This window comes from Bos mutus, chromosome 10 (genome assembly GCF_027580195.1).
Source record: "Bos mutus isolate GX-2022 chromosome 10, NWIPB_WYAK_1.1, whole genome shotgun sequence".
Classification (NCBI taxonomy): domain Eukaryota; kingdom Metazoa; phylum Chordata; class Mammalia; order Artiodactyla; family Bovidae; genus Bos; species Bos mutus.
Window position 1 is genome coordinate 9,947,687 of NC_091626.1, and position 13,176 is coordinate 9,960,862.

General features: G+C 37.9%; 1 protein-coding gene across 4 annotated transcripts in view; it reads right to left on the reverse strand.

The window, feature by feature from the left end:
• The window catches only part of HOMER1 (homer scaffold protein 1), a 134,354-nt gene that overhangs the window by 13,804 nt on the left and 107,374 nt on the right, over nt 1–13,176 (reverse strand). For all 4 annotated transcript variants that reach the window (XM_070377266.1, XM_070377268.1, XM_070377265.1 and 1 more), the window contains 3 exons: nt 10,424–10,580; nt 6,433–6,543; nt 5,744–5,824 (listed from right to left, as the gene is read on the reverse strand). In XM_070377266.1, the coding sequence (XP_070233367.1) occupies nt 5,744–5,824; nt 6,433–6,543; nt 10,424–10,580 (349 nt within the window). The remainder of the gene's footprint in view (nt 1–5,743; nt 5,825–6,432; nt 6,544–10,423; nt 10,581–13,176) is intronic.

Sequence of the window (13,176 nt, forward strand, 5' to 3'; positions counted from 1 at the left end):
GGGGGAGTGAAAGAATCTAATTAACTTTTGAACACAAGTTAAAAACAAAAAGAATACTCATCTAGTCAGTAGGGCTGTGTTTTTGTTGTTTTGACAGTGGTATGAACTAGAAACTACTTTCTTAAGCAAAAGAGCTTCCCTGGTAGCTCAGCTGGTAAAGAATCTGCCTGCAATGCAAGAGATCCCAGTTCAATTCCTGGGTTGGGAAGATCCCCTGGAGAAGGGATAGGTTACCTACTCCAGTATTCTTGGGCTTCCCCGGTGGCTCAGTTGGTAAAGAATCCACCTGCAATGTGGAGATCTGGATTTGATTCCTGGATTGGGAAGATCCCCTGGAGAAGGGAACAGATACCACTCCAGTATTCTGGCCTGGAGAATTCCATGGACTGTATAGTCCATGGGGTCACAAAGAGTTAGACATGACTTAGCAACTTTCACTTAACTTCTTAAGCAAGCAAGTAAATGTATTATGGTTTCTTAATATTGGGGAACAGAGTTATAAACAGGAAACTGGGGAAGGCTAAAATGAGTTCCATAGTACTGGACTGCAATGGGAGGTACTGATATGCTTTCAGGGTCATTTTTTTTTCAATATAGTTATTATAATGGACATAATGTGATATGTGCATATTTCTATCTCTGATAATTAAGAGGGCCTAGACACAATGACTGGAGAAGGCAATGGCATCCCACTCCAGTACTCTTGCCTGGAAAATCCCATGGACAGAGGAGCCCGGTGGGCTGCAGTCCATGGGGTCACTAAGAGTTGGACACGACTGAGTGACTTCCCTTTCACTTTTCACTTTCATGCATTTGAGAAGGAAATGGCAACCCACTCCAGTGTTCTTGCCTGGAGAGTCCCAGGGACGGGGGAGCCTGGTGGGCTGCCATCTATGGGGTCGCACAGAGTCAGACACGACTGAAGCAACTTAGCAGCAGCAGCAGCAGACACAATGACATCTCAATAGCAAAAAGTATATTTAATGCCCAGAACCTGGTTTCTAAAAACCAAACTTTACTAAAAGAAAAATGTGTCTGAAGAAATAGCTAATTTCAAGGCTGGAACTGAGAAATACAAGATGAATCTAGAATATCTAGTTGAGTTAAAACACGAAGTTCTTTAAAAAATGATAGGGTCACATCCAAAGGACACAGAAGCAGGATTAAAAAGGTTCCCCCTTGCCAAATCTGGGACAATTTAACGTCAAAATAAATAGACATGACAACTAAATGCAACTTGTGATCCTGGAATGAATCCTGGACCAGAAAAACAATTTTTAATATTCTGTTATAAAGAGGACAGTTTTGAGAATTAGAATAAAGTCTTTAGATAATTTCTTGATTTTGATGGTTATGTAAGAGACTGTTCTATTCTTAGAAAATACACATTGAAGAGGTTGTCATACTAAGTGAAGTCAAATATCATATGATATCGCTTGTATCCAGAGTTTTAAAAAAGGGTACAAATGAACTTATTTTCAAAACAGAAACAGAGTCACAGATGTAGAAAACAAATTTATGGTTACCAAAGGGGAAAGGATAAATTGGGAGATTGGGACTGACATACACACACTACTCTATATAAAAGAGATAGCTAATAAGAAGACTCTTGAGAGTCCCTTGGACTGCAAGGAGATCAAACAAGTCAATCCTAAAGGAAATCAACCCTGAATATTCATTGGAAGGACTGACGTTGAAGCTGAAGCTCCAAAATTGTGGCCACCTGATGCAAAGAGTCGACTCACTGGAAAAGACCCTGACGCTGGGAAAGATTGAAGGAAGGAGGAGAAGGGGACGATGGAGGATGAGATGGTTGGATGGCATCACCAACTCGACGGACATGAATCTGAGCAAACTCTGGGAGTGGGTGATGGACAGGGAGCCTGGTGTGCTGTAGTCCATGGGGTCACAAAGAGTTGGACATGACTGAGCAACTGGACAACTGTAAAGCATGGGGAACTCTACTCAATACTCTATAATGACCTATATGGGAAAGAATCTAAAGAAGAGTGGATATATGTGTATGTATACCTGACTCACTTCGCCGCAAGCAGAAACTAACATAACACTGTAAATCAAATACTTCAATAAAAATTATCTTTAAAAATTATATGCAAGAAAAAGAAAATATACATTAAAGTGTTTAGAGGTAAAAGGATATCAGATTTGGAACTTATTCTCAGCCATTTGGAAAAAAAAAAAGAATACAGAGAGAATTCTATCATAATCAAACAAAAACGAATATGGCAAAAATGTTAACATCTGGTGACATAGGTGAAAGGTACATGAAAGGTACATTATTCTTGCAACTTTCCATGTGAAATTACTTCAAAGAAAAATTTTAGAAATAAATTAAAAAAAATGAGATCACTTCATTCAGTGATAATTGCTACAAGGAAAATAAGACAGGGTAATATCACACAGCAGTGGGTGGTGGGGAGGCCCACAGAATAGTGCTTAAATAGGGAGATCAGTGAAATGAACATGTAAGCCAAGTCTTAATTACATTAGAAACCAGCCCATTTGAAGATCTGGGGACTTAGAACTCTAGGCAAGGATATGCCATATACTATAAGGTAAAAACGCACTTCGTGCCTTCAAGATACAAAAAGATGACAATAAACATATTTAAAACTTGTAACAAAAAAAAAAAAAGGTAATACTAAAAAAAATAATAAGTTCCCCTTGTTCCCTATCAGAAGCAAAAAACGAGATGGGACTAATATCCAGCGGGTGTCCTGTTGTTCCAGACATCAGTTTCTCAGTATAAGTAATTTCGAAACATTGACACCAAGTAATTCTTTAGAAGTTCATCTCAAAGAAATAATGAGAAAGGCAAGGTTTATGTAAAAAGATACATTATAACATTATTACAACTAATGTTGAAAACAAATGATCATCCCTGTAAAAATGTTGGAAGAAAATTATGGTACACCTATGGAGGAGAATACTATATAGCTATATGACATATGCAGCTTATGACATAACATTGTTAGGAAAGCAAGACAAAAACTTGCTATCTATATGTCTCACATAAAGAAAAAGTTATCCACAAAAACACTGAAGGAAGGAAATTCTCAACATTTTGCCTTAGGATGATGGGAGTATTTTTTTTTTCTGTTAAGTTACATTTTTCTAAATTTTTTACAATGAGCATATGTTACATTGATATTTAAAGAAAAAACAACTTGCAAACTAAAAAAAAATCATATCAAAACTACTTAAAATTTTTCCAAACTATGTTTTTTATCCAAATTCATAGCTACAATCCAAACCCATGCATTGCAATTTCAAAGTTCCTCTACCGTTTCAGAAACTAATGATCCCAATTTTTTGGACTGAATTTAAGAATGGAGGTTCAAGAGTGATGGAACTTTTGACATGTAGATGTTTAGGTAGGAGGGACTAGGCCATAAAAGAGGAACTTTCTTCAAACTAGAAAAAACATACAGGTTATTTCGGTGGGTTGGCCTTTTAGAATTCACCCTTGGGTTTTCTGAAAGCTTCCCTGTCCTATTCCAGGTAGGCTGTCTTGATAAGTATTTCTGATATTCAATGAAAAAACAGGTAAGAATTGATAGTCACAATTCTAGGTGCCAGCTGTAAAATTCATTTACTGCTCGATCAATGATGAAACACATTTAGAAGTTTGATATGAATAAATCATTTCTTGGTTTCTCTGAGACAATATAAATGTGTACATAACTGAAAAAAATTTCCCCAAGAATAGTTAGGGATGGCTTGGATGCCTGCCTGCTGAAACGGTGTGGTAATATAGACAGAATAGAGATTTTGGAATCGAAACAAATCCAGTCTTCACTATTTTCTAGCTAAGTGCCTTAATTAAACTTGTAACACCTCTGAATTGCTGCTTTTTCTTTGAAAACGGGGATCCCACACCTGTTACTCTAAGAGTTAGAGCTAATGTATGCAAGTGCTTGGTGGTGGTGGTGAAGTTGCTAAGTTGCTAAGTGGTGCCCAACTCTTGCAACCCCAGGGACTGTAGCCACCAGGCTCCTCTGTCCATGGAGTTTCCCAGGCAAGAATACTGGAGTGGATTGCCATTTCATTCTCCAGGGATCTTCCCTATCCAAAGATGGAACCTCTGTCTCCTGCACAGGCAGGCAGTCTTCTGCACTGCAGGCGAATTCTTCACCCATGAGCCACCAGGGAAGCCCCATCGTGTAAATGCTTAGCAACCACCTATATCAAAGCAAGTAATTAAACAATGGGAGCCAAGCCAAGCCAAAAGAGAAAACCAGCCTGCCTTTCCACCATTTGTTCCAGCCCGGATCATATGTTTCTTATTTTAATTCTACACCAAGTTTTTCTCAAGTTTGGCACTCTCGAAACTTGGGACTGGGTAATTCAATGTTCAGTAACAACTTTGGCTTCAACCTGTGTGTACGCTCAGTTGTGTCCAATTCTTTGTGACCCCATGGACTGCGGCCTGCCAGACTCCTCTGTCCGTGGAATTCTCCACGCGAGAATACTGGAGTGGGTTGCCATTTTCTTCTCCAGAGGATCTTCCTGACCCAGGGACAGAACCCACCTCTCTTGTGTCTCCCGAATTAGCAGGCGGATTCTTCACCACTCGTGCCACCTGGGAAGCCCCAACCTACTAGAGATCAATTCCACCATCTAAGCTGTAAAAATCAAAACTGTCTCCCCACATAGATGTATGTTCTATGTGGGCACAAAACTACTCCTAGTTAAGAACCACTAATCTATGCAGACAGTTAAAATATAGAAACAATATTTAATAGGGCAGATCAAAACAAGCAACTTCATTTTCCTAGACTGCTGAAAGTCAGTGATGGGAGAGAAAGGGGAATATTTCATAGGAAGAACTTGTTTGTTTCATGAAACGTCTCTACTGTCAGAGTTTGTGCTCATTTAACAGGTAGAACAAGTTAACTCATCTAAGCCTTAGTTTCCTCATATGACGCTACATGGATTAAATGCATAAGCAAAGTGCAGTGTCAGGTACACAGTAAGCACTCGAAAAATACTGGTTGTTCTTGTTACAATCTAGGTACTCCTTCCAACCCTAGGTTTTCAGGTCGCACTTGCCAATTTTTGTCCCTAATTCCTCACCCTATACATATTTGCATTTGTTTCTACTCCAAACCTTGAAGTGGTCCTAACTCTTCTTGAGGCTAGGAGGTATAAGAAAAGCATCTGGGCTGACAGCAGGAGAGTCTGGCTGTAATTTTGAAAGAAATCTTCCCTAACTATGGCTGACTACCACTGACACAGGATACATGGATGTGAATTAAGAGTCAGGAAGCGTGCTATTTATGCAGAGAAAAGTGAGTAAAATTAATCAGAGCAAAGAAAGGAAAAGAACACTGCCTTGATTTCCCTGAGGGCACAACTACTGCTGTAATTCATATATTAGTTCAGTGTGAAAAAAGATGCGCAGAATTCCTAAACTATTTGAATATACTCCATTTGAGACATTTTCTTTAAGTTCAGGGCACTTTTATGTTAAAAGTAGACATTTCTAAAATAATTTTACTAAAGACAAAGAATTTATAAATGACCATCTATTATGGTAAGCTACTTAGATGAATCAAGTAATTTTTGAAAAGTCAACCATCAGGCATGAATCAGAAGTTCTAAAAAAGAAAAATGACCAAAAACCTTCAAAACTGAGTTGAAGGGAAAAAGTCATTACTATATGAAAGAAAGATTGATGACTTTCTATGCAGAAATGAATAAAAATTTTATTACAGCTCACCTGTAGTTTCTGAGTCAAAGAGTCCCTCTGTTCTTGTAGTTCTCTGGCATTATCAATTTCTTGTTTTAATCTTTCTATTTCCTAGAAAAAGTAGTGCAATATTTTTAACAACAATATTTTAACTATTTCAAGGAAAGACAAGGCCTTATTTTTCCCTGAAATTACTGTCCAGTCCTTAGGAAAAGGGTGTTTAAAAAATTTCCATTGTACTGATTTCAAGGGATAAATTCATGTTAATGGGTATGCTGTCTAGCACAGAATAATCTGAAGCAACTCAACTCGGTGGCTTTGGTAAAGCACTGCTTAGAAACAGCAATCTGGACATTTTAAGATTGCTTCAAGCTTTGTGGATATAATTCTTTCCTGAGGTATTAAATCTTTTGACTGGAAACTAGAAAAAGCAACAGCTTGTAAAATTCATTTAACTCCTAATGGTTTTCTGTTGATTGTATGAATGCAGCTCTCATACAGAAGAAAAGAGGCAGTATCTCAGTCTGACTGCTTCCCCATAGTTCATAACAAGACACAGCGATGGGGAAAATGTGAACAAGCTGAGTATCACTCAGAAAATTTCATCCTAAAATCACCCCACAACCTTATTGCATAAAATACCCTTAAATTGGATACAGACTCCAGTACTGTACCCATATTTTAGTGAGATTACAGATGAGTGAGAAGTAGCAAATTACCTCTTCCTTCACCTTCAGCGTCTCCTCCAGTTCTTGTATTGTCTGATTTAGTTCTGTCTTATGGGTATGCACTGCATTTGCTTGGCTACTAACACATTCAAGCTCAGTCACCTAAAATCAAATGAGAACATAAACTAAATCGTGACAATTTCACAGGATTTCTTGCTGAAGACATACAGTAAGTCCTTCATAGGTGTATAATGAATTTTGAATCAATATATGAAAATTAACTTTGAGAGATATTAAGACAGGGTAGAATGAGCAGAATTGATTCTTTAAAAATATCAATTTAGGACTAAGGAAAAAGACCAAAGAAGATAGCTACACTCGGTCATGAAAAAGTTAGGAAAACTTAAATTAAGTGATTAATGACAGTAGAAAACCCCTATAATAAAAGTCTTCTTTAAAAACGTTTTCTGAAAACAAATTCAAAACCAGCCATCTGCCCTCCATCTGTAGCCTTTAAATTAAATATGGGTTCTAAAAACTGGCCTTGCAGAAGTGAGAAAATATTCAAATACGGTTCTAAAATGTAAAGGAATCTGGAAGAAAAGATATGCTTAAAATACAACTTAAATCACTTGATACTAGAATATCTTCACATCAGCAGGGTCTCTTTCAGCAAAGGAGAAGAGTTCTCTAGGCAGGACAAATTTCCTGAGGGCCCAGACAGCAGCTTACCTTTCAATGGGCACTTGCTATTTTTTTAAAGAACAGAGAAGGGCACTGTCTCTAAAAGCTATGCCATCCAAAATTAGTCAAAACAGACAGAAGTCAATAGAAAAACACACACCTTATCAAAATCCTCTACATGTCAGGAGCTCACACATTTTGATTGGTTAGAATACAATAAATTGTAGACTATTAAGGAAACAGCAGATCTCTCTCCCTCACATTTTCCAAATGGTGAATTAACACCACATTCTGTCAGTCTTCTCTCATATCATTTTCTTGGTTTCTATTCATGCTCTAATAGCCTTGCACAGACCCTTGTTATACAGGTGTAAACAAAACCAGTGGCCTGCCACTGGACCTAATTATATCCTTTGTCTATTTTTATGTCTTCTGAAAACTGCTAACACCCATCTTTCACTGTGTGACTGCCCCACTAAAAGCCTCTCAACGGCTCATCTTTCTTACAGCATCAAATCTAAACTCTCAGTCCCCCAAAAGCTAGCTGCAAACTATGTAAATATCTCATTGCTCAAGACACCTAGTATGTATGAACTTTCAACAAACCATGCTAATATTCATCTTGTGGATTTAACTAGAATGTCTTCTCTTACCTTTGAAAACCATTCAGAACTAACCAACCCCCCAATACTCAGCTTAGAATGCCCTTCTCTAGAAAGCCATTTCTAGCTGCTCAGTTCTCAGGCTCTCCTGTCTTCTGGCCCACAATTCTGAACATCTGTTCAAAGATCTTGGGAATTTTCCCCTATTGTCTAATATATATTAGTTTTCTTTGTACATTAGGCAATACATTCCTCATGAGCAGTTCCAGTCTTGATAAGGTTGGAGTATTTTTTACTAGATTAACTTTCACCCAGATAACAAAATCATGGGCAAAATGTAAACATCAGCTGTTAGAAGGCCCTGGTGAGTGACCAAATTGGGCAAAAGACCGAAAGGAAGCACCATACAGAGTGAGGCACACATTTACACGTCTTTTTGCCTGAAAGTGCTGTGCAGTTCGGCTGCACTGCCTGACTAGACTGCAAGCAAAAATCTGAGCTCTTATTTTTCCAAAGAAGTCTGAGGAGTTGGGGATGCCTTAGAACAACTGAAGCAAATCCAAATTCAGGGAACTGTATGGAAAAAGGACCTCTTAAAAAGCATATAGACATCCCTCGAATCTTCGGCTGACTTCTGAAGTAAACATGTACAAGTAGGAATCACAGGGGTTCAGGAGTGTGGGAGAAATGCTGGAAGAATGAAAAAGCGTTGAGGTGTGGTAGTGCTCACCACCGAGAAGACACTTTGAGGTTAGTGTCAACACCAAATTAGGTTTCTTAGCAAGCACTTCAAGCTTCCCACTGAAACCCCAGGAGGATCATGCTTTAGAAATAAAGATTTCCAAGGACTCAAAAAATCCCCTTGAATTAAGACCAAAATGGAAATAAACCAAATACTAAAGCAGAAGTTTACACCTTCACAACTTCAAAGTACAGCCAGCCCTCTATACTCATGGTGGATGGGGAACCTATGGATACAAAGGGATGACTGTATTATGCCACTTTACACAAGGAACCTGAGCACTCACGGATTTTACTTCCTGTGAGGTGGGGCAGGGGGTGGCGCACTGGAGCCAATCCCCAACAGATACCAAGGGACGGCGACTCGCTACCAGTAATTTCACTGCTTGCTCAAACAAAAATGGGCACTGAATATTCAGAGGCAGATAACACAATCTATGGGCTCTATAACATCATCTCATTTACCATGATCAATATATAATCAAAAATGACATATGAAGAAATAGGAAAACACAACCTGTAGTAAAGATAAAAATCTCTCCATCTATACACATACATATATACAAAAGCTGAGAGAATTTGTTGCCAGCGCACTTGAAGTACAAAAATATCCTAAAGAATTCTACTCAGACTGAAGAGAAATGATACCTGATGGAAATTCAGATCTACAGGAAGGAAAGAAGAGCACTGGAAATTACGTGAGTAAATAAAAATACTTTGTTTCGTAAATTCTTTAAAATTCAATTGACTACTTAAAGCAAAAAACTCTCAGGGTCGGGGAATACATAAAAAGGATAGCTCCTCAATGAATGTTTTTTGGATTATAAGTCAATTATCCTAAAGTTTTTTTTTTTTTAATTGTGGTAAAAAAACACAATGAAAAACACGGTAAAAATTTATCCTCTTAACCATTTTTAACGTACAGGTCAGTGGTATTTGGAGACCCGGGTTCAATCCCTGGGTCGGAAAGATCTGCTGGAGAAAGAAATGGCACCCCACTCCAGTACTCTTGCCTGGAAAATCCCATGGATGGAGGAGCCTGGTAGACTACAGTCCATGGGGTCTCAAAGAGTCAGACATGACTGAGCGACTTCACTTTCACTTCGGTAGCATTAAGTATATTCACACTGCTGTGAAATAGATCTCCAGAGCTTTCCATCTTGCAAGATGGGACACTATCCTCATCAAACAACAACTTCCCCCTTCCCCTCATGAATTAAGTTTAAACTTAGCATAGAAAGGTATTTACTCAGGTTCTTACTCTCCCTCCTGTCTCTGTTTAACTTCAGTCTTACCTCCCCTGTCATCCTGGTCATCTTATACTCCTCAAATTCTGCTCTGATACTAAGCCCATTTCCTAACGTCTATGGAGTTCACTTCTTTAAAATCATTTTTAAAACAGAAGCTAGTGGCATTGGCTTCCTGTTGGGTGAATACATATACTTTGGATTAAAAAATTCTTTCTAAGAAATTGTTTGGTCTCCTGATATTAATTTTTCTTTTACTGCCCCATATTTGTAGTATTGCCCCATATTTCTAATTAAAGTTTTTATCTTTAACTTTTATAAAGACTTTTCTACCTGTATTTTTCAAATTGTTCTTTAACAAATAAAGTAAAATAACAAAAGCATTATCATTGCTTCAGTGTAATTATATGTCAGTTCAGTATCTCAATTTTCTCAGGAATTGTACAGAGTCTGTATTATTGTTCCTATTTTACAGATAAGAATACTGAGCAGAAAGAGGGCAGTAAGTTACCAAAGGTCAGACAGCTAACAAGTGGCACAACAGGAATGTGACATTGGGTGTTTGGACTCCAAAGCTGTCCAAATTCCTTCATTCTCAGGAAACTGCAGAAAATTGTTTTCTTAACCAATAAACCCACATATAATACAACCCATATATATGTTTTGATAACCAACAAAAGTCTCCAGAAGAGGTCCCTGTGCTGAATCTGCATGTAAATTAAGACAGTCTGGGGCTGTCAGTGCTCAGGTTAGCAGCCCCGCACTTACCCGCTTGTGCAGCCGCTCTGCTTCCTCCTGATAGGCAGCGAGCTGCTGCTTCCATTGTTTCACGTTGGCAGTAGACTCCAGCAGCGCTGCAGTGAGTTTGGCATTGTTTCCTTTGAGGGTGGCCAGTTCAGCCTCCCAGTGTTTGCTGATTGCTGAACTAAAGTGAAAGAAAAGAAAATTCCACCCATTACACTGACCGTTGTTACTTCAAAGAGACAGCAGGACTCAGTCCTAAGATTTGGTTTATAATTCAAAAATGTTTCAAAGACTCCCCCAAAGAATAAAAACACAAATATTTCACTTAAATGCTCCTAGTGAATAAAACCTATCAAATAAATAAATATAAGTATTTCTTTTGAAATTGATTTATTTGATTTATTTAATAAATAAATCAAGTTGATTTATTTATCTTATTCAGAGTTTTTAAATACCCCAAATAGAAAAATCTGCTGCAATAAATTAAACTTGGTACTAACAACTCTGATAGAATTCTGGTGTCACTTACAGAACAAAACTAAACTTAAACCAATCACTTTTTCCTCATTTTATGTTCTACTTGTTAAGTTACCCAGAGTTAAGTATCTCAACAAAGACAATTTTCTATTACAAACACAATTCTGTTAAGTGAGAAGGGCCCTCTCAATAATTCCTTTCTTAACTTTCCAATGAAGAAACAATTACCTAATTTCACAGAAAAAAAGGTGGTTTCTCTACCTCCTTATTGAACAACTTACTCCTATTAGTGAAATTCTACTAACCTCATCCCATTAACTAACTAGTAATGATAATAGGTTTCTTTAATCAGAATTTTAGTTTTTGAGAAGTTATTTGCATCACAGAGCAAATGTTTCGGTGGATTGATATTTTACAGTAATCTTAATATATATATATAAAAGAAAGCATCGTTTCAATCATCAATATTTCTAAAGCTCATCACCAGTAAGAATACATATCAGTGTATCAAGATCATTTCTGTGGCATTCTTTCCAAACATGCATAACCATCATCCCAATTTTGGAAAAAACATATAAACCCAAACTGAGGAACATTCTACAAAAAAGCTGACTGGCACACTTCGAAAGTGTCAAGAAAAGGTAAGTCTGAGAAACAGAATGGAGGAGACTTAGAAGAAATAATTAAATACAATGTGGAATCCAGATGGGTTCCTAGAACATAAAAGGGACATTGGTGAAAATTAAGATCTGTAGTTTAGTTAATAATATTGTATCAATGTCAATTTCTTGGTTTTGAAAATTATATTCAGATCAGTTCAGTCACTCAGTCATGTCCGACTCTTTGCGACCCCATGAATCGCAGCACACCAGGCCTCCCTGTCCATCACCAACTCCCGGAGTTCACTCAGACTCACGTCCATCGAGTCAGTGATGCCATCCAGCCATCTCATCCTCTGTCGTCCCCTTCTCCTCCTGCCCCCAATCTCTCCCAGCATCAGAGTCTTTTCCAATGAGTCAACTCTTCGCATGAGGTGGCCAAAGTACTGGAGTTTCAGCTTTAGCATCATTCCTTCCAAAGAAATCCCAGGGCTGATCTCCTTCAGAATGGACTGGTTGGATCTCCTTGCAGTCAAGGGACTCTCAAGAGTCTTCTCCAACACCACAGCTCAAAAGCATCAATTCTTCAGCGCTCAGCCTTCTTCACAGTCCAACTCTCACATCCATACATGACCACAGGAAAAACCATAGCCTTGACTAGACGAACCTTTGTTGGCAAAGTAATGTCTCTGCTTTTGAATATGCTATCTAAGTTGGTCATAACTTTCCTTCCAAGGAGTAAGCGTCTTTTAGTTTCATGGCTGCAGTCACCATCTGTAGTGATTTTGGAGCCCCCAAAAATAAAGTCTGACACTGTTTCCACTGTTTCCCCATCTATTTCCCATGAAGTGATGGGAGCGGATGCCATGATCTTCGTTTTCTGAATGTTGAGGTTTAAGCCAACTTTTTCACTCTCCACTTTCACTTCATCAAGAGGCTTTTGAGTTCTTCACTTTCTGCCATAAGGGTGGTGTCATCTGCATATCTAAGGTTATTGATATTTCTCCCCGCAATCTTGATTCCAGCTTGTGTTTCTTCGAGTCCAGCGTTTCTCATGATGTACTCTGCATAGACGTTAAATAAACAGGGTGACAATATACAGCCTTGACGTACTCCTTTTCCTATTTGGAACCAGTCTGTTGTTCCATGTCCAGTTCTAACTGGTGCTTCCTGACCTGCATATAGATTTCTCAAAAGGCAGATCAGGTGGTCTATGGTTATGTAAAATGCTAACACGAAGGTAAGCTGGGTGAGGGTATATGGAAATTCTTTGTACAGTTTTTGCAATTTTTCTGTAATTCTAAAATTAGTTTTTTTTTTAATTTTATTTTATTTTTAAACTTTATATAATTGTACTAGTTTTCCCAATATCAAAATGTTTTATTTATTCACCTTTTAAAAATTTACTTATTTTTAATTGAAGGATAATTGCTTTACAGAGTTTGATTGTTTTCTGTCAAACCTCAGCATGAATCAGTGATAGGTATACACATATCCCCTCTCTTTTGAACCCCCTCCTAACTAAAATTAGTTTTAAATGAAAACTTAACATTTTTTCTGAAGTTCATAGAAAAAATTTCATCAAACATGAAAGGACAAAATCAAACAAGTTATTGATTTAACAGGGCTCCTCTGGTGGCTCAAACAGTAAAGAATCAGCCTGCAATACAGAAGACCCGGGTTCAATCCTGGGTTGGGAAG